General features: G+C 39.1%; 4 protein-coding genes across 5 annotated transcripts; 1 reads left to right on the top strand and 3 right to left on the bottom strand.

Moving 5' to 3' along the window:
• Positions 1-2,304: 2,304 nt before the first annotated feature.
• LOC108172041 (uncharacterized) lies at positions 2,305-3,370 on the bottom strand. The gene is made up of 2 exons (XM_070809829.1): positions 3,245-3,370; positions 2,305-3,082 (listed from the first exon to the last, which is right to left on the bottom strand). The coding sequence occupies exon 2, from the start codon at positions 3,049-3,051 to the stop codon at positions 2,659-2,661; it is 393 nt and encodes a 130-aa protein (XP_070665930.1). The 5' UTR covers positions 3,052-3,082; positions 3,245-3,370; the 3' UTR covers positions 2,305-2,658.
• A 1,699-nt stretch (positions 3,371-5,069) lies between these two features.
• Positions 5,070-9,115, bottom strand: LOC103423538 (uncharacterized). 2 transcript variants are annotated; one of them, XM_008361624.4, is made up of 8 exons: positions 8,833-9,115; positions 8,534-8,675; positions 8,228-8,432; positions 7,610-7,683; positions 7,255-7,404; positions 6,618-6,903; positions 5,914-6,147; positions 5,070-5,814 (listed from the first exon to the last, which is right to left on the bottom strand). In XM_008361624.4, exons 3-8 carry the CDS (start codon positions 8,381-8,383, stop codon positions 5,449-5,451), a joined length of 1,266 nt encoding a protein of 421 aa, XP_008359846.2. In that variant the 5' UTR covers positions 8,384-8,432; positions 8,534-8,675; positions 8,833-9,115; the 3' UTR covers positions 5,070-5,448. The 2 variants fall into 2 exon arrangements, with proteins under 2 accessions (XP_008359846.2, XP_017184525.2); XM_017329036.3 differs by having other exon boundaries at positions 8,228-8,411; positions 8,833-9,065.
• A 5,609-nt stretch (positions 9,116-14,724) lies between these two features.
• Positions 14,725-19,210, top strand: LOC114819968 (DEAD-box ATP-dependent RNA helicase 3, chloroplastic-like). Its single transcript, XM_029089764.2, has 10 exons — positions 14,725-15,416; positions 15,689-15,825; positions 15,913-16,327; positions 16,611-16,709; positions 16,950-17,174; positions 17,356-17,733; positions 18,007-18,150; positions 18,236-18,331; positions 18,430-18,728; positions 18,821-19,210. The coding sequence occupies exons 1-10, from the start codon at positions 14,997-14,999 to the stop codon at positions 18,903-18,905; spliced, it is 2,298 nt and encodes a 765-aa protein (XP_028945597.1). The 5' UTR covers positions 14,725-14,996; the 3' UTR covers positions 18,906-19,210.
• Positions 19,211-19,244: 34 nt separating this feature from the next.
• Positions 19,245-20,321, bottom strand: LOC103430465 (pentatricopeptide repeat-containing protein At4g38150-like). Its single transcript, XM_070809179.1, has 2 exons — positions 20,213-20,321; positions 19,245-20,090 (listed from the first exon to the last, which is right to left on the bottom strand). Exons 1-2 carry the CDS (start codon positions 20,319-20,321, stop codon positions 19,336-19,338), a joined length of 864 nt encoding a protein of 287 aa, XP_070665280.1. The 3' UTR covers positions 19,245-19,335.
• Positions 20,322-20,737: the final 416 nt, after the last annotated feature.

Raw genomic sequence — 20,737 nt, 5'->3', positions numbered from 1 at the left:
TTGGATCATTTCCGAAGCAATTGGTCGGGATCCTTCTAACCGATGTCTGTGGATCGTTGGATTTTTATCAAACGATTACAAACATGAGGATTTTCTAAAAATTATAATAATTGTAATGATTAAATAAAAATTCAACGGTCCACAAATACAGATCAGGAAGATCCCTACCAATTATCTCGGAGAGGATCCAAATCCCTTTTCTTCCTCAATCTTTTATTCCAGTGTGAATTGTCAACTGAGCACATTCAGCTTGTTGATGAGTTGTCCATGAAAGTAACGTCATTCAAGAGAAAAATTTGAGTATAACCACTTGATCACGCGACATGACAACTTGATCATGCAACCAGTTTGATTATTCTCGTAAAACTATTAGATTATTAATTCAGTATTTTTGTTGCATTCAACTCCAACTCTTGATTGATTACATGTTAATTTTATCTTATGTGAAACATATCATAATCAGACAACCCTATCTAAATTTTTCTACTCACACTCTTAAATTTGTATCCCAAGCAATTGGATCTGTCTTTGTCAGCATGTGAAATGAAAGATTCTTCTTAGTTCTTCCTTCCAAGCCAAGCCATAAAAAAGATGACGAGCACTTTGGTAAAGAAAACCCTTTTTATACATGTGTCCCGATAATGCAGAATGTACCTAAATATTGATTAATCTTGCCCCTTCATTTTTATATTCATAGATTTCCACCTATCTCTGACGTTGATTCCCAATAAAGCCATTAGGCATGCCATGTGTGATTTTATTTATATTCTCTTTATATAAAGGGTAGAGCATGCTCCACCATGCAGCCACTTTCTTCTGTTCATAATTTATAATGCACTAAAAGATTAGATTTTGGGGTGTGCTATCCACACACCCATTTTTACTTCTTCCACACTCCTTATTAATTTTTATCTTTTGATCTTCTTCAATTCATCCGATCCGACGGCCGAATAATTAAAAGGGTGTGAGAGAAGTAAAAAATGGTGTGTGGATATCACATCCCTAGATTTTAAGTAAACGTCTCTTCGTTACTCAGTACTACGGTTTGATGATATTTCTCTTCATTTAGAAATAAAAAGTCTTAGGTTAGAATCTTGTGAATGACGAATTCAATATCAAATTAGGTTGCCCAATTTATGGCTTAGCCGAACTCTCCCTCCTCGTAGTGTAAAAATAACGATGTACTAAAAAAAAAAGTAAACGGTCTTTTCTAAATACAAAATTAATATTCTAAACTATTCTAATTCACGAAACATAATTTGAACGTAGATGTAAGGGAAAGACGCATCATCCTAACTTACATTTGCACATTAAGAAAATTAAAAAAGACAGGAAGCTAGCTTATAGAACACTTAAATCAGTGGCATGTAGTTTGATTGACTCTTTTATTTGGTCTCATTATCCTGCCTACAACTTTTAGTGACGGACGGACATACCAATGCCCCGTGAATCAAAACTATATTGTACATTTGTAATGCCACTTAACAGAAGTTTTCCAACGAGAGATACGAAGAGTGAATCGACCAGCTACTCACATTTTGTAACTATAGCGCAAAATTTATTGCGTACTAGAAAAAACCCCTGCCGGCAAACCTCTAAGAGAAAAGAGAGAGAGAGAGAAAAAAAAAAAGTGTAAACAGGATACAAAGAGTCCAAGGAATATGAATTTGTGATCAATTTCAACAAATGTCACAGTTCCCCATTGTTGACTTTTTTGCTTCATATCTTTCATTCAAACTTGGATCTTTGAATTGCTTGACTTTTCTTGGGTTTGCAAATCCATCGAGACTCAAAGTTCTCAAACTTTGAACTGATTTGCACAATGTTTCTGTTTCCATTTGCCTCTTCCAAAAATGGACCTCAAAATTTGACTAACCTAGAAACCAAACCCTAGCTGGACGGTGGCCTCCATTCCTTTCTCCTTTGAGATTCTCAATCTCATCAGACATATGCTAAAGTTTTACTATTTTGGGATTTTTTTTCACACCAATTAGATATATATTTATTTTTCCGGTGTGATTAACTGCACTTTGAAGTGTGCAGTCAAGGTTATCAATGATATATCTACAAGATCATATCAGTTGCATATCAACAATTGGAAGATCAAAGTATCAACAATATTAATGTTATATCCACATTTTAAAAATACAGTTAAACGCACTATAGACAAATTTTTAGACATAAATATATAAATCACCCCAAAAACTACTAAAACTCACCCTTTTCCTCGATTTCCCCTACCCCCACACTTAAACTAGAGCAAAAAACCATAACAATAATTAACAACTAGTATATATCACCAAATTATGAGAAAAAGACTTCGTCGTGTATATAACTGGTTCTTTAACTCCTGGAAACAACATCAAATTGTGGTGTGAATCTACTAGCATAATTCTAATACTTTTCAAGTTCAAGCACCACTTTTTTTCTTAGAAATTACATTAATACAAAAAAAAAAAAAAAATAACCGTCGTAATTTTAACATTCTTGTTTTAACCTCCTGCGCTCATTCTGCACCCGTTGGTGCAGAAAAGATATGTAAAATATTCAATTTGGGACGCAAATGGTTAAAAAAAGGAGTGCGAGAAAACCGCTCCCCAAAAACAAAGGGAGATAAAAGAAGAGTTAGAGATTGACATGAGTGAGAACTAGTACTCCCTACCAGAAACAGTAGGAGTTATCGCATTTGCGGGCATGATGGTAATTATTCAGCAGACGGAAGAGTCTTCTTCTCCGGTAAGAAACGCCATATCTGAGCCTGAAACAAACCAACTTCCGGAGCTTCCTCGCCGACCTCAGCCGCAGCCATATGACCCTCTTGACTTTGTAAAAGGACCCTTTTATCCTCTCCGTCATGCTCTTCTTCCTGCTGAACTGGTAGCTTCTGAGAAAAAGCTGCCTCTTCTCCATCAACGTGTAGTTGCTGCTTCCCTGCTCCATGAAGCTGTTGTAGTAGGATCCATTGCTAGTACTGCTAGCCAATGAGGTGCTTCTGCTGATTGATGGATAGGTTCCGGCGCGGTGAAAGCTCTGTCCCCACAGGTCGGCCATGGAGGAGAACTCAGCCGGAGAGAAACAACAACTGAAAGTTTAGAGATAGAGAGAGAGAGAGAGGAGAGAGGAGAGGGCTTTGTTGTCTTTTTATTTGGGGTATAAAATATGGAGGTTGAAGAGTAAAGGCGTGGTTGAAAGAGAAATAAAAAGGTGGGTGGGAGACTCCTGAGATTGTATAAATTCGACGTACCTTGGGTTGGTTAAGTCATAAGTTGGGTTTGCTTTAGGAAGGCAATAGGCCAGCCACGACTGCGCCTACCAATTCAGCGTTTGTCGAAGCCAGGAGAGAAACTTCCCTGCAACGAAAAACATTGACTTATTGCTTCCTTCTTCCCCTCGCTCTCTTGTGTTATATAGTAATCCTGGTTAAACACGTGGTTAGGAGATAAGCTCGTGGTCGTTTTGGATGGACGGTCACGTGCCTTTCGTGTCTTGCTTTTCCCTTTGCTTTTCTTGCTGGACTTTGTTTCTTCCACTCTATTTACTATTGCATGAGAGGCATGGGGATATGGTTAGGTTCTGTGATGATATGTGATGACATCATCCTGAACTTTTGTTTTTGTTTTTACCCAACATGAACATCATTTTAATTTTTTAGGTTAATCTAGGATCAATCCTGGAATTTTAGATTAAAAGAGGGTTTGGTAGGTTTCTACTTAGGTTTAGTTCATTGAGTGTCTTAGATTGAATTCAAACAAGGCTAAAGTAAGGTAGGAAGGGTTGCAGATGTAAGTAAGTTCGATTGGTCATAACAGTACGCACACTCGAGTTAGAATCTATCTCAATCTTAATAGATTAAAATAGTTTAAAATACTGTAAAAACTAATAAAAAAGGTAAGTAAGTGAAAAATGAATGGTCGTATACAAAACTCCATGCTTACCAATGCACATCACAAGATACTTGTAATCCAATTAATTAAAAACATTCATATGAGGTCTCATGTTCGATTTCCGTCCCTTGATTAAAAAAATAAGCCAGGCTGCTAGGTGACTTGCGTAAGATGAGAAAACGGCCCAATAATCAACTATTATGAAAGTCAACAGAACTTAGATCGTTAGATTAACTGCGCAAATACCAATTAGAGAAGATATTAACTGCCTAAATACCAACTAGTGGAAGAGATTAACTGCCCAAACACCCAATTAGGGAAGATATCATAACTGCCCAAATACCAATTAGAGAAGAGATTAACTGCCCAAATACCCGATTAGAGAAGAGATTTAGCTGCCCAAATACCAATTAGATAAGAGATGAAAGGCTTGCTTGTAACTGCTTTTAAAGGGTTTTTATTGAAAGTATTTTTGGGATCAATTAAACGCAAGTGAATCCTAAAAATGCACTTGAAGCGCTTCTTGCAAGAAGCACCAATTATGTGCTTGTAGGAAGCACTTCATATGCTTTTGGAACCAAAAAACATTTACTCCAAAAGTGTTTTCAGTCATATTAAAAGCACTTCCAGACGACCCGTAACTTCCCAATTACCAACTAGAGAAGGGACATGCATTTCTCCCCCAGGTTTACCACTTACAGGTAAATGATGCAATTTGCATAGCCTTGTATTGCAACTCCCTTGTTAAACACAACACCTCAAAAAAGTTCAAATCAGATGCACCAAGAGTCATTGGGAGGACTTTAACGTCTAAAAGTCATCAAAATATTTTCTCTTCCACCTCATCAAACTAGAACAAAATTCTAAACTAATCCAGCAAGCACAAGATATTAAGAGCAATGTATAAAGAATTATATCCAGAAGCACATCGCTTTCGTTCGCAGTCAAGAAACCCAATAGTCATGGAGTTGTTGCCAGACTAACATTAGTCTGCATCATTATCTTATAAAGAACATCACCGTTGTCTCACCAACGTACAGGTGTTTTTCTGGGTCTGCATCAACAGTTTTTTCAACCCTTTCGTCGAAAGAAATACTTCATCCAAGACATCAAGAGAGGTGGATTATAAAGTCCGATTGCTCGGTATGAAAGTAAAGAAAGAACAAACATGAACCACGTACCAAGTTACAGTTCAGGAAAATATTTCAATATCAAGTCCAAGACATCCAATAGGCAACAGAACTCTTCATTGTGCAACAAAAAATGCGAAAAATAAAACAGATCGATTTCGTGTTTCCTATTGTGACCTAGCAAGTATGACAATTAAATTTTCCATATCTACAATGCACACTGAACTAACAAGACATTGAAAACAATCTCAGTGGGAAGCCTGATATTTGTGAAGAAAGTGCATCAAACCAAGGAGAGAAAAAGGGAGTATACCCGACATCATTTTCACCACACCATTAAGCAACCGAGGCTTTCCCGAAGGCCTCAGGGCCCTTTTAAAGCTGTTTTCCTAGTAAGAATATTCTTCATACATGTCTACCACAGACTATTGTTGTCACCTAGTGCCACCTTCATTTGCTGAAGGAACCTTTGCGGGGTAACTGTTCAGGTCTAAGTCGATGAGTGACATGTCATACGGCACTGATGCAGAATTCGAGGTATCAACAAGAAGGGAAGACTTCATTGCATCTGAATTCTTAGACTCAGGTATTGGGCCAGTATTATTTGGAGTGCTTGCACTAGAAGATGATAGACTGGAAAGCTGAATGTCATCTATCTTGTTCCCAAACACGTTCTTGTTTCTTCTGACAGCATCCATCTCTGGGCCAGTCGGAACAAAGGTGCGTGACCGATATTTCCTCTTTCCCTCGTCACCCTCACTAGGGTTGTACAGTACATAATCATGATAAGTAGGGGCAAACTGCACGCAGTTCAATATTCTCATCAGAAAGGTTGAGCAAAGCTAAAAGAGAAAGATTATGCAAGGGGATAGCAGCCATAATAATTTTGAAAGGCTCACCTGGTGGACCGTATCATGGTAAAAGTCATTCAACTTTACGGCATGTGATAGGCTTCCAGTCAGATTTCGAGGCCCGCCAATATTTGCACCAGCATACTCCTTGTAAGGAAATGCATATAAATGACCAATAGCAGCGATAAGCATCTCAACACAAATTATGAAATTTTGATACTGAGCTGCATCCTCTGCATTCTTTATCAAGCCAGATTTCGCAGCAAGGAAGACCAACACACCCTAAATGGAAACACATTGAATAAGTTTGAAACTTTACTTCACTATCAACAAAAAAGCAAAGGGTAACAGAAAAACCTTAAATAATTTTTTTTTTCTTTTCTATAAAATAATAGGAATAAACGACAAAGTTATCTATTTGGTACATGTTTATACACAGTTACGAGTTAGTATCATATGTACGATCCAACGTTATATGCACCAACTTTTATCCACATTCTGCTACTCATGCATCTATTTCACAGTAAAGATTACACAGTTCCGCATTTTCAAGCAGCATTTGGCGAGCCTAAAGGAAAATTTTGGCCCCGAATAGTTTGTTTAAAATAATGTGGCAATAGATGTCATCCATACTAAAAAATTGCTTCTAGAAGAAATCATCTTCTGCTCTTCATGCCTAAGAATGTGATCATACACAAGCCACTGAACCATAAGTAGACTAATGTCGCTAATACAGTGAGAAAAACGTTTACCTGCCAATAAGTGAGGAAGACAACAGATTTGATTATAATAAACTTCGGAACTGGATTGAAAGGCTGGAGTAGATCTCTGCAAGCAAAGTAAAACAACGCCAAAGCATAGAGAGCTGTTGTGTATGAGATTGTGTAGATAATAGTGAGATACAGGTATGACTGTCTTGGACTGAAATTTCCATCTGCATATTTCCCCTTTGCGTAAAGTATGAGTGTAACAACAGCTAATACAGGCTTCAGGATCACAAACTGCAAACATCCTTGTTTGCACCTACGTATAAAGCGCCTGCATTAACAGTTTCATATGTGTGAGTTTATCAAATAATCATCTCATACACACAATATGATGACATATCGTTATATAACAAAATCTCAATATTGTCCAGAAATCTCCTTATTTATGAAGGGAATCTGCCTATTATGTGGAGAAGCCCAATTTTATGCATCCAAAATTTTAACAAGGTATTCACAAGTTAAAATGAAAAGCCAAAACCACCAGCATTTTGAAAATAGTACAAAGTTAACTTAACTAGAGAAAGCGATTCCTGAGTAATATAGAATTCTGTAATTCTTACACCACAAATTCCTGGCTTGCAGATAATCATATTGGTAAATTAAGCATAGATTGTGAACTCACCCATCCAGGGGTATGGGAGGGAGGCAACATGTCATCAGAACCACGGAAGGCTTTAGAACCCTACCGCTTAAACTTAGAACCACAGATCCTGGACCACCAACCCATGCCAAGCACAACGATAAAAAATTATAAATGACCCAAGCTTCATAGCTGAAACAGAACAGGAAAAAAATAGCATAAGAATAAAATAATAATCAGACAAAATGATACTTGAGTACCAGAGGGTAATAAACGGGCGAGAATGAGTGAGTGAGAGGGTGACAGAGAGAAAGAGGAAAATGGCAGGTGAATAAACAGAATATTCCTCACAATCATATGTGCAGTGAAACATTTGAATAAATGAAGACATACTTACGCTTCTCTAATGGAATTAAAGTAGATTGAACCAGCAGGAATGACAAGGGATAAGAACGACATCAATGCATATATCTGTCACAGAAAACAAAGTTCATATTGGTTACATAACCAAACTCAACAGAAACTATCATTTGCATAGTGGGATCTTTAGAAAATCTTAAAACCAAGACCAATGAAAGAAACAAAAAATAGCTTGATGATCAACCAATACCCAAACAAGCGAAATTTCCAACAACACAGATTACAGTAACAAAGAATGCAAGAGTTCAATCGATGCTATCACAATCTTCAAATTTCAAAACTTTTTTTTCTTCTGGCCTAAGTTTATCCATTCTATAATGCATTGACCATAACAGGATCACTAAGGAAAGAAATCATGCAATCACACTATCAGATTGGAAAATTGAATGGCCAGCTCATATGAAACATGTAAACTGCATTCTAAGAATCCCTTTCATTGTATTCTCATATAATTTCTTTAAATTCAAATACATTGAAAAAATCCTAAAAGGCGAAAACAACAACCTAAACCGAATTCTTCATGTGACAATGCAGCATAAGTTAACATATTTCATAGCATTTCGAAGTGGGATTTTTCTTCGAGTCAAGTACTCACCGGAACCATGAAGATGATGCGGACAATGTATCTCTGATAAGTGGGTTCAGTGTAATTGATGAGGTGCCTGTAGATATGCATGATGGCCAAAGCCATGGCTCCAACAGTACAGAAAAAAGCTATAATGCTCAAGTATATTGGGGTTGATTCCGCCATTCCGAAAACTTCTAGTCCAATCAAACCCCTTTGCACATTAATTGCAACCCTTTGCACATTAATTGCAACAACAATTCAAAAGCATTAGCATAAATCATACAACCCAGAGAAATAAAAACAAAGAGCTTTTGAATAATCAAAATTCAAAACCTGAGGAGCAGCAGCAGTGTATAGTAGTCTCTGCAGAAGACTTAGTGCTTGCTAAAAGTGGGTGAATTCCATCGAAAGTGAAGGAAGGGAAGGGGAATTCGTAAACCCTAACACTCACACTATTTGAAATTGCTTGAAACGCCTGCAACCGTCGAAAAAAAAAATCCCAAAATTTTAAAAATTACTAAAAAAATGAGAATTGTAAACAGCTAAATTTAATTGGGTGGAAAATAGGGTTTTGATTGAAATTAATTGGGGGAAGAAAAAATTGAAAGCGAAAGCTTGAAGAAAAACTTTACCTTTAAAAAAATTCCAAAAAATTAGGAATTGGATGGTGAGTGCGTGAAGCCGTGAAGTTCAAATTTTTTGGGAGATCTGCGAAGCGAACCAGATGCGGAAGCCTGGTCCGATAAGATCAAAGGAGGAAGAAGAAGAAGAAGAAGCAATCCACAGGAAATGCTTTACTCGCTGGAACCTAATAATGGCGGCTTCCAGTCCCGCTGTATTTACAACTAATAAAAAAAACCCCACCAAGAAAATTTTATGAAAATTTAGTCCTAACCTTTTTTATTTTTTTATTTTGACGTTTCTTAATAAAATAATTTGATTTTTATTTCTTATTTTTTGGTTATGTTGGAAAATTGCATTATTATTGTTGAAGAATATTTGTGCAATTATCGCTTAAACTAAACAATTTTTTAATTAACTTATGTCCCGTGATGATTTAACCATTTTTTTAATTATTTAATTCTTAAATTAAATTTTTTTCAAATGCCTATTAATAATTAGTTTTTTTTTTTTGCAATGTTTTAATCACGTGCCACAAATTTAGACTCCAAGTCAGCAAAATATGAGCTTTGCGTTTGCCACATCACCACTCAACGATCAATCTGACGAATTGACTAACGGTTGTACGATAAGAAAATCATAAGACGCTATATTAAATTGAAAAACATTGTATGTATTTAAAATAGGACGAAAACCTGAAAAGATAAAATATAATTTACGCTTTCAATGTACATACTTATACTAGGCCATATAAAAATCAAAATAGTAATTTTCAAGGATATTCTTGTCATTTCCAAAGTTTAAACATTTTCATTTTGTATTTTTATAGTTCAATTTCATTTTGTATGAAGTTTTTTTTTAGTACAACGATATATATTTATACTACAGGGAAGGGGAGTTCGTGTAACAACCCGTTCACAATTTTATGATTTTATTAATTTTAAAGGAGTGAATTGATGAAAATGTCCCTAGAGGTGAGATCGTTGACTTTCGTTGACGATCATTTCATGACGCGTATGAGCTATTATTTTATCGTATTCTCAAAATACATGACGGTATGAACGCATAGGCGTAAGCGAAATGAAATTCGGACTTATGACAAAAAATTTACAGACTTACAAAACGTGAAGGGCGATTTGGTAATTTCATATTTAGAGATATTTTCTGTCTTGTTTTGTGAGCCACGTGGGGCCCACACCCCACTTTTCCCTTGCTCCTATGTCCCCTTTCAGATCTCTGTGACCTATCCCTTGCTGCCACCTCACCTTGTCATTCTTGGCCCTCTCTTCCCTCAAGCTCTTTGTTACAACCACCCCCAAATATATGTAATATTTGTTGTTTTAACCCAAACTGCCACGTGGCAGCCATCTAACCCTCTCTCTTTTCTCTCTTTTTGTCCCCCCTCCGAGACTTCTCTCTTTCACAGCTCTCCCGTACCTCTCTCCCTTAACCTCTCGCATCACTTTCTTCCTCTGGACACTAGGACTGTGTCACCATCAAGAGAGGCTCACAACGAGCCCAGGACCCCTGCCCTGCCAGTTCGACGGCTTGGGAGCAAAGCTCCGACGAACCCCACTCTTTTTCCGTTAGGTAAGTCACGAATCTCTAATTCTCGTTGTTAGCATGATGCTTGGTTGTGTTTTATGAGCTAGATCCTTCCTTTTTTAAGTAGGTTTTGCCTCGGAATCGAATTGGGTTGAGCACACCCATTTTCCAGCGAACCCGTAAGCTTCGAGGGCATTTCCGGTCACCTCCGACCGTGTCACGGTTATTGGAAGGTAGCAATCTCTTCCTCTCACCTTGCTCTTCATGTTTGTACTTAGATCGGAGTCTAAAACCTCCGTTTTCAGGTGACCGGAGTTGTAGCAACTCCGGCCTTTTTCTTCATCAGCAAACCAAGCCTTTCAGGCCGTTAGAAACCCCTCACGGGCCTTAAGCCTATTATGCTTCAGCCCAAACCCCAACCCGTTTCATTTTTTGTCTTTTTAGTTATATTGTTTTAAAAACCCAAAGGGCCTTAGGCCGATTTTTGTTAAAGGGGCTCTAAGCCCAGCCCTTTAATGAGGCCTTAGGCCCGGACTGTGTAAGTGTGTGTGTGTTGTGTGGGCTGTGCTGTGTGTGCAGCCCGTGTGTGTGTGTTTAGGGCATATGTGTGTGTGTGTGTGTGTGCGTGTGTGTATATGCATGTCGTGCATGTGTGTGTGTGTGTTTGGGCTTAAGCCCAAACCACCAATTTTTCACCCTAAAACCCTTTTAACCCAAAAACCCTAGGTTCTAAAACCCATTATCCAACCAAATCCCTTATTTTATTTAGGTCAAGGCCAAATCCTTTAGAAAATCTTTTTATTTATTTATTACATTTTTGTAATTAAGGACAATTTTTGTGACGTTTCCGTCTTCGCTAGTGGCGCAACTTTTGGCGGCTAAGTACTATGAGTGGATTACATGATTTTATAATTTAATTGCATAAATGATTAGCATGCTTACGAGTTTATGATTTGATTTATGTGAAGCCTGTTTATTAAATATATTGATTTTCGTCTCGTATTTTTGGTGAGGAATCAATTGTTGGCCTATATTGAGCTATATTTTGATATATCGTATTTTCTATAAAAACCATGAACTGGTAGACTATCTGATGGATGACGATAGGATGCTAGAACGTGTTTTAGAAACCCCTATTTATAGTATAGACGATGGATGACTTTATACTATGAAGTGGTTATTTATGAGAGGCGTAGCTATTTGTGCGTACCTAGAGGACACTATGACACCTGGGGCGAGGATTTGGTGTTGGCATTTAGGCCGGGAGTTGGTAATCCCTAGCTACGGGCTGAGGGACATGTAGCAGGCATTAGGCCGGGAGTTGGTAATTTCTGGCTACAGGCGCAGAGACCAAGGAGTAGGTATTGGGCTGGGAGTTATATTTATTCAATGATCTTTTTAGCAGCACACCGCGCTTATGACACAATCTACAATGCGTTTACTGTTTTGATTTCCGCGATATGACTTTTGAGATATTTTTGGCATGCTAGGATTTTTATTAAATCCATCATTTATTATGCTAGTAGTTTTCATTATTAAACTGTGGGGGTTAGTATATTGATAATTGTTTTATTATTATGTATATATATGAACTTGGTCCACTCACCCTTGTTTTGCACACCCTTTCAGGATTTAGAATCGAGGCATACGATCCCGACGTCAACGCTTTCGCATTTGCATATTCGAGTCCTCTCGGTGTAGGACCCACATCCTTTATTTATTCAATTTTATATTAATTCTTTTAGAACTCTAGTTAGTTGTATGCTCTGAACACGTTCCTAAATTATTATTTCATTGTATTTTAAATTTCTAACTTTTATTTACTTCTTATTCTTAGCTTTTGTATCAATTAATGACTTTCGTAACCCTCGGGTGTCGGCCAGCACGTGTCTATCCTGGTATTCGAGGAATATCAGGGTCGGGGCATGTCACTCTTTCATTTTCTCATCTTTTCCAGTTCTTTCTCTCAAACTTTCTCAGTTATCTCTCTCTCCTTCTCTGCAAATAGACCACACAACCACCACCACTCGTCGTTTCACCAAACACCACCCATATAACTTCCCCATCAGGAACCTAACCCAGGTCGAGACCCCCTTGTTTTCTCTTTCTTCCTCACTGCACAATACCATCACTATGCAAAAACCTGATCCAACGAGTTATTGCCATCTCCGGCAAAGGTAAAGCTTGAAACATTCCTAATAATTCATAGATCATGCCTAGGAGTACATTTGGCTTGTTTTGTTGTTTGGATGTGGAAACCTTTCGGGGAAATCTCCTAAGTTTTTTTCCAACAAATGACCCACGGGCTGCAGGCCATTTCCCCACCATTTTAGGCCACTACGTACTTGACCCAATATTGGTGCGATTATTATCGGAGACTCCGACTTCCTAGCTCGAACGGCTACGACTTCGCAAGTATATGTGAGTGGGTCTTTTCTTTTATACAATATATATATATATATATATATATTATTTGAGTTTCCATACATAGATTAAAAATGCATTTTCTAAGTGATGCCATAATTAAATTGACGTTATAAGAATTGTTGCGATGATAAAAATGGTGAGATTATTACGAATCTCACGAGATGCACAAGTATGCATATTATTGCAGGATACCTTATTTATATTTACGGTAGTGAATAGTATTATGTCAACGTAAATTATTTATTTACCGTTGTATGATCTTATTTACGTTATCTGCTCATCATTGATGCACCGGTGTTAGTATTCGCACGGACCAGGGCTAGTCTTTCACATGTATGTTCACATCACATTATATGCTCACTTTGGATCCATTGTAGGTGTCAGTCTCGTCCTAGATTGCTATAGGTAATTAGGACTTATATGTGATGCACATAACGCTAGTCTTCATGTGATTGTAATACTAGAGCGTAAATCATTATTACACCCTGTTTATACCATATTTGGGGCCTCCGTATTTAAATCTCGTATAAATATGCAGGGAACTTAAATGTAATTATGTAATAAAGGAAGGGGTAAATATATAATAAGTGAGGAACCCTTATTCTATAAAAGGACTCCTCACCCTTACAATCGGAAAAAGGCCAATTTCCTAGACCATCAGAAGCCTCACTCTCTCCCTCAGAGGCTTTGAATCTCTCTCCCTCACTCCCTTCACTTCTCAGATAAATACATAATCAGTGTGGACGTAGCCCAAACCTTGGGGTGAACCACGATACATCTTATGTTATTTACATTACTTGCAGATTCACGGTTGGATTTACGTTGTTCCAAGACCTCTGGTTTTGTGCATCAACACACCCAGTCATGTTCACGTTAGAATACCTTTATATGAACTCGTGTGTCAACATATATCGATGAGCACTCGATATGATATATTTATTTATGCGAAATATGTGATTACGGACATCATGTGTTTCTTTACGAAAGTTTGTGACGTATTGCATTTTTGAGATATTGCATGCTACGGTAAGTATTTTCATACTATATGTAACATGTATATTTTGGAAACTATACTTGTTTTACGGCGATAGGTTATAATGTTTTCAAAAAGGTTTTTATGAAACTTTATTTTTAGGCCCACTCACCTTTGTTTTTCGCTCCTCCAGATTTTAATCCTGAGTTTTCGTGTCGATGAGGATTCTTGGCAAATCTTGGTATAGGTATCTTCGATGATATAATTCTCATCCTATTTTACTGTATTTAACTTATACTCTGACATCACGTGTGAAATGAGTTCATTACCCTCATAAGCGCATTCTTATATTTAGACACTTTTAGGTTTAAATTTACTCATATTTTCCACATCACTACACTTTATGGCTTCGTCACCCTCCTGTGTCGGCCAACACAACTCAATACGGAGTTCAATGGGGCATTTCGGTTCAGGGTATGTCAATTTGGCTAAGCCACACAATGGGCAACCTAATTTGATATCGAATTAGCCGTCCACGAGATTCGAACCTAAAACCTCTCATTTATAAGTGAAGATAAATACCACCAGACTGTAGTACTGAGTGACATTTTGTATCGAGTTTTAGTTATTTTTTATAAACTTTTATTTTATATTTAGCTTCTTTTATTGGTTTTTTAAGTTTGAAGTTGAAGTTCCTAATATATCTTTAAATTTAACAAAAAAATAGATAAAATTAGTGAAAATGACCAACAGCGTAATAAATTGTTAAAGACTAAATAAACTAATACAAAAATTCAAGGTCTAAAATTAAATTAAGTGGAAAATTGAGTGACTATTTCTATAATTAAGCCAAAAAACAAAGGTATAAGAAAGAACCGGGTATTCGGGTCAAGTCTTCATTTGAAATGCTGACCCGACAAGAAATATCCGCTTTAGTGCGAGAAAATATTGACCGAGGTGGAAGTTTGGGAGGCCATACAATTTCCAACGGGCTGGACTGGAGTGTGGCCTTATCTCCCTCCTCTGCTCCTCTCGCTATATAAACCCACAGCGGCCGTTATCCTCTCCGCTCTCAATCCTCCACAGACCTAAAGATTGAGCCTCCCTCTCTCGTTATCCTCTGTCTTCCTCCTCTTCGAGGAGTTTCAGCAAACACCTTGCGTGCAAGGAGAAGGAACAAGGAAGAAGCAGAGGGCGAAGAGAGTTCAGGGTTCTGCAGAAATTGCAGAAATGACTTGTATTGTTGGAGTTTCGTCTGTATATGCCCAGAGTCCGTGCAGCGAGCTGTACAGAAGAGCGGCGGCGCCGGCTGCGGCAACGACGAGCAGTGCTACTCTTTCGTTGGCGTTTCCCGAGAGGCCTCACTTCAACAGTGTTTTGAGAGGCAAGAGTGGGTTGGTCAGGCAGGGCTCCGGTGTCGTTTGTTCGGCCATTGCCACTCCGAACTCGGTGCTCAGTGAAGAGGCGTTTAAGGGATTCGGTGACTTTTCTAAGGACTCGCTTGACTCCGACTCGGAGTACGAGTCGGAAACTGAGTCGGGTTCCGCTGGTAGTGACGACGATGAGCTCGCTCTTTCCAAGCTGGGGTTGCCTCAGCGGCTTGTTGATAGCCTTGAGAGACGTGGCATTTCGAGCCTTTTCCCAATTCAGGTACTTCATTTCTCTCTCTGGTTTTGCTTATCTTATCTATTTCCTTTGAATTTTAGTGTTAATTTTATCATGAAATTACTGTAATTTAGTTTTTGTTGGAACCCTTTTGAGCATTATCCTTAAAATTATGTGTGGTGTGATAAAAATGTAAGCTTTCTGCAGATTATAACAGTTTAAAAGGTGCCCTTATAGCATAAACCCTGAACCCTACATGTACGTATGTAGGTGTATGTAGTTGTTTACTGATAGCTTTCTTTGTTGAAAATGTTTAGAGAGCTGTGCTAATACCTGCACTGGAAGGTCGAGATATCATTGCTCGTGCGAAGACGGGGACTGGAAAGACATTAGCCTTCGGAATCCCAATACTCAAGCGTCTCACAGAAGATGATGAACAGAGAGGCTCTCATAGGTACCATTTGTGATGAAGTTTATTATTCACATTATAACTAAAGACATGTTCTTTTGAAAATGATGTGATGAATTTCTGTTTTTATAGGCGGACCGGTTATCTTCCTAGAGTTTTGGTGCTTGCACCTACACGGGAGTTGGCAAAGCAAGTTGAAAAGGAGATGAAAGAATCTGCACCTTACCTAAACACTGTTTGTGTCTATGGGGGAGTTTCCTACATAACACAACAAAGTGCTCTCTCCCGTGGAGTTGATGTAGTTGTTGGAACTCCTGGTCGGATTATTGACCTGATAAACGGGAACAGTCTCAAATTGGGCGAAGTTCAATATTTGGTACTTGATGAAGCTGATTCGATGCTTGCTGTTGGATTTGAGGAGGATGTGGAAGTGATTCTACAAAAGCTTCCAGCTCAGAGGCAGAGCATGCTTTTTTCTGCAACCATGCCTGGTTGGGTGAAAAAATTATCACGGAAATATTTGGACAATCCATTGACAATTGACTTGGTAATGTCATTTTTCTTTTCTTTCTTTCCTTTGTTAAGTTTAAAACTTTCATTATTCGTGTAATCTGTGTCATTAGAACATTGCATGGAGTGATGCCTAAAATATGTTTACTGAATATTAAACGCTTAAAGCCAATGGAAGTTGTAGTTGTTTAAAGCTATGTGGAAGACACCAAAGTTGTAATATAGGAAAAAAACTAATTAATAAATTTTGCATCTCTTATGTTTGTAGAGTGGAAAGTGAGCCTTAAATAATTCCTTTTCCACTTTCTTTTTTCCCAAAGGTTGGCGATCAAGACGAGAAGCTTGCAGAAGGGATCAAACTTTATGCTTTATCAACCACTTCAGCTTCAAAGAAGACCATTCTTAGTGATCTTATAACAGTAAGAGTTGGAACTCATTACTGACTCTTTTTTTGGCTCAAACGTATAATATGTAGGTATGCTGCACAGCTGCCTCACTTTTTAATATGATCTTTAATGTTGTTGTGGTGTTTTCCTTCGAAAGTCGTTTAGTTTATGATGAAGATGGTGACGTTGATTATATTATGAATCTGCATGGCTCTAAATTACTTCAAAAAGGAAACATTTTCCACATAGCACTGAAGAATGTCATATCTTCAGGTGTATGCAAAGGGTGGGAAGACCATTGTATTTACACAAACGAAACGAGATGCTGATGCAGTCTCAATGTCATTAACAAGTAGCATAGCTTCTGAGGCATTGCATGGAGATATATCACAGAATCAAAGAGAGAGAACATTAAATGGTTTTCGGCAAGGGAAATTCACTGTGCTTGTTGCCACTGATGTTGCATCCCGGGGACTTGATATTCCCAATGTCGATTTGGTAAGCTTAGGAGTTTCTTATGATTTCTAATCAAACTTTTAGTAAAGTTTTATGGATGCTTGTACATGTGTATATGTAACTATTACCACTTTGTTTGCCTGTAATAGATGTTCTCTAAACATATCATTTGCCAACACCTTGCTAAGCCTGTGGCTGCAATATTAATTTTTTCTTCTTCCAGGTTATCCACTACGAGCTTCCCAATGATTCAGAGACATTTGTGCATCGCTCTGGGCGTACTGGACGTGCAGGGAAACAAGGTACTGCCGTTCTGATGTTTACGAACAACCAGAGGAGAACAATTAAAACTCTTGAGCGTGATGTGGGGTGCAAGTTTGAGTTTGCTAGTCCACCAACTATGGAGGAGGTTTTGGAGTCATCTGCTCAGCACGTTGTTGCTACTCTTAGCGGAGTGCATCCTGAATCTGTACAGTTTTTCACACCAACGGCACAGAGATTGATTGATGAACAGGGAACAAGTGCTCTTGCTGCTGCACTTGCACAGCTCAGTGGATTTTCTCGTCCTCCATCATCCAAGTCCCTTATCACTCATGAGGCGGTAATAATTGAAGTCATTAAACACTTAATTTTCCGTCTAGTAGTTTATTTTCTTGAAGTTTGGCGGAGCAGGAAGATGTTTTCAAATATTCACGTCTCTTGATACTTCTAAATGGTTCATTTTGAAGTTAAATAATCACACCATCAAATACTGTCTATTTATTAAATACTGTAGAATGTGAAGTGCATCTTTGTTTTCCAGTTTTTTGGGGCATGCGTTCTGCAGCCCATTTGTGGTGTCGGTATATTAATTGAACTGTTAAATTATATGCAGGGATGGACGACATTGCAACTTATCCGAGATCCATCGTTTGCCAGAGGGTTCCTGTCTGCAAGATCTGTCACTGGGTTTCTTTCCGATGTTTATTCTACAGCTGCTGATGAAGTTGGAAAAATACATATAATTGCAGATGAACGGGTTCGTATCTACAACATCTCAGGCGTATTTGATTATTGCTTCAATTCATTTCACTCAAAACAAATTCTGATGGTGATAATTTCAGATTCAAGGAGCAGTTTTTGATCTTCCAGAGGAGATTGCCAAAGAGTTGCTGACCAGGCAAATACCCCCTGGAAATACTATTTCCAAGATATCCAAGGTTTACTTTTGCTTTTGGTCACTTTGTCATAAGAGAAGCTTTTGCATGAATGGCTGCTGACGTTTGTATTGCATGCATGTACTATTTTGTGTTGGCAGTTGCCAGCCCTGCAAGATGATGGGCCGGTGAGTGACAACTATGGCAGGTTTTCAGGCAGAGATCGCCGGGGAGGAGGCCGTGGAGGAGGCCGGGGTGGAGGTTTTAGGGATCGTCAAGGATCATCAGGTGGTTTTAGAAGCTCCAGGGGTTGGGGTAGTGATGGTGGTGCCGATGATTCATTTAGGAGTAGTGGCCGAAGTTATGGATCTAGCAACAGCAGACCTCGGAGTCCAAGAAGCATCGATGACGATTGGCTTATTGGAGGCCAACGATCAAGCAGGTCACCATCCCGAGACAGGTATATCATCTTTTTAGTTTCTCATCCTTTTTACAGCACAATAATAATTCGAAACACATCAGCTAACACTGAAATGATATCTGAATTTGCAGTTCCAGAAGCTTTGGAGGTTCCTGCTTCAATTGTGGGCGCTCCGGCCACAGGGCATCAGATTGCCCTACCAAACAAGGATTCTAGATGTGCATCCTTAAACATCAGTTTTCCGGCACCATTGGTGGGTTCCGTGCATGTTTAACCATCAGTTTTCAGCACCATTGGTGGGTTAGAGGCTGCTGCCACCGCGGGCAGGCATTGCTTTCTACTGTTTTTGTGTTTGTGGGCAAGGTCAATGAGATTGGGAGATGTTTCTCCTGAGTGTTACAAGAACCAAATTGAACCACATACCTAGAGTTCTAGGAATTATGTTTGGACTGCTTTCTCCCGCTCTCACATACGTATTTTGTTTCGACATTATAATCATCAAATGTAATTGTGCTCTCAAACCCTCATGTGTTACTGATTAAATTAGAATATCGCTCGAATTAAACTGGGATTTCATTTCAAATGCTAAACATTTCAATTTTCAACGAAGATGAAATGGAGAACATATGAAATGAGCAAAATCCATCTACTTACCAAATAGAATGTTGATGACGGTTCTAACTACAGGTCCTCTCTTGCTCTTGAGAACCTCCTTCACTGCCGTCTCCTCTGGCATGAACCCCTTCCCTTTCATCTCCTCCAGTAGCTCCCTCCCCTCCTCCGCCTTCTCCAGCCTTGCAAACCCCTCAAACACTGCTGTGTAAGTACCGGCATTAGGCCGCTTTCCCTTGCCCACCATATCCAGCAAGTATTTCTTGGCATCCCCAAGAAAATTGCCACTGAGGTCAGCCGCCAGCGCCTTGATCATCACACTGTAAGTGTAGGCGTTCGGGGCCACCCCAGAGGCCAACATCCGCATGTATACCTTGAGAGCCTCCTTCGTCTTTCCGGCATTGGCGTAGGCTTCAATGACGGCGGTGTGCGAAACTACGTCGGGCATTTGACCCTTGTCCTTGATCTGAGCAAAGAGCTCCAACGCCTCGTGGGTCAATCCGTCTTTGGACAATGCGTCGAACATCTTGACTGCATTGTTGGTGAGGCCATCGCTCCGCATTTTGTGGAAGACTTCTTGCAAGTCCTTCGGGTCTTCCGGGTCCTCGACGGCGGGCTTCTTGCTGAAAGGGTCGTACGGAGGAGGGAGCTTCGACTTGTCAACCTCCTTGGCGGCGGCGGGCAGCGTCGTTTTGTTATCGTCTTCGTCGTCTGAAGGGAGCGAGAAGTTAACCTTGGTGTTGATTTTGGTGCTGGGTTCGCCGCCGCGGCTATGTCGACGGTGGTTTTCTGTGGTGGAATCGCAGCAGGAGCAGCTACGGGTTCGTCCTCTAAGGGTATTATGGGAACGAAAAGGAGTCAGTGAAAATGGAAGAAGCGAACTCCTGTGATGGTTCTGGTGGAGTGGTTGCCGGCGGCTATGGCGATGAGGCGGGAGGAGACGGCGGTGGAGAAAGGATTAGACTTGGTGGTGGTAGAGGCAAGAAGCTGAAAGGCGCGAGATAGCAGTGTGCCCGCCATTGTTTTTCTCTGTTCGTTTGTATCGGTATGCGTCTTTGAGCCGTCGGATTTTAAGTTTGTGATTTCTGCTCCCAATTTGTTCGAGAACGTTCCAATCTAGTACTAACTATTCTAAGTGATCCTAACATTTGAGAAAAGATCCTCTTTGATCTCTTCCACCAAGGCCACCCAATCAAGTGATCCGGATCTTTGAAATTTCATCTAACGGTAAAAATTATTATAACTTTTAAGGAATCAAAACAGATGGACCGTTGAATGAAATTTCAAATGTCCAAATCACTTGATCCGATAGCTTTCTCCTAGCATTTATCATGTGATCAAAACACGTGTCGTTGCATGACAAGTTGAATGATCCATGCGGTTTGCGCTGGGATGGAGTCACCTGCAACAATTCAAGGGTGTCTGCGCTGTGAGTA

Source organism: Malus domestica, chromosome 12 (genome assembly GCF_042453785.1).
Source record: "Malus domestica chromosome 12, GDT2T_hap1".
Lineage (NCBI taxonomy): Eukaryota > Viridiplantae > Streptophyta > Magnoliopsida > Rosales > Rosaceae > Malus > Malus domestica.
The sequence above is the reverse complement of the archived record's forward strand: the minus strand, read 5'-3'. Positions and strand labels throughout refer to the sequence as shown.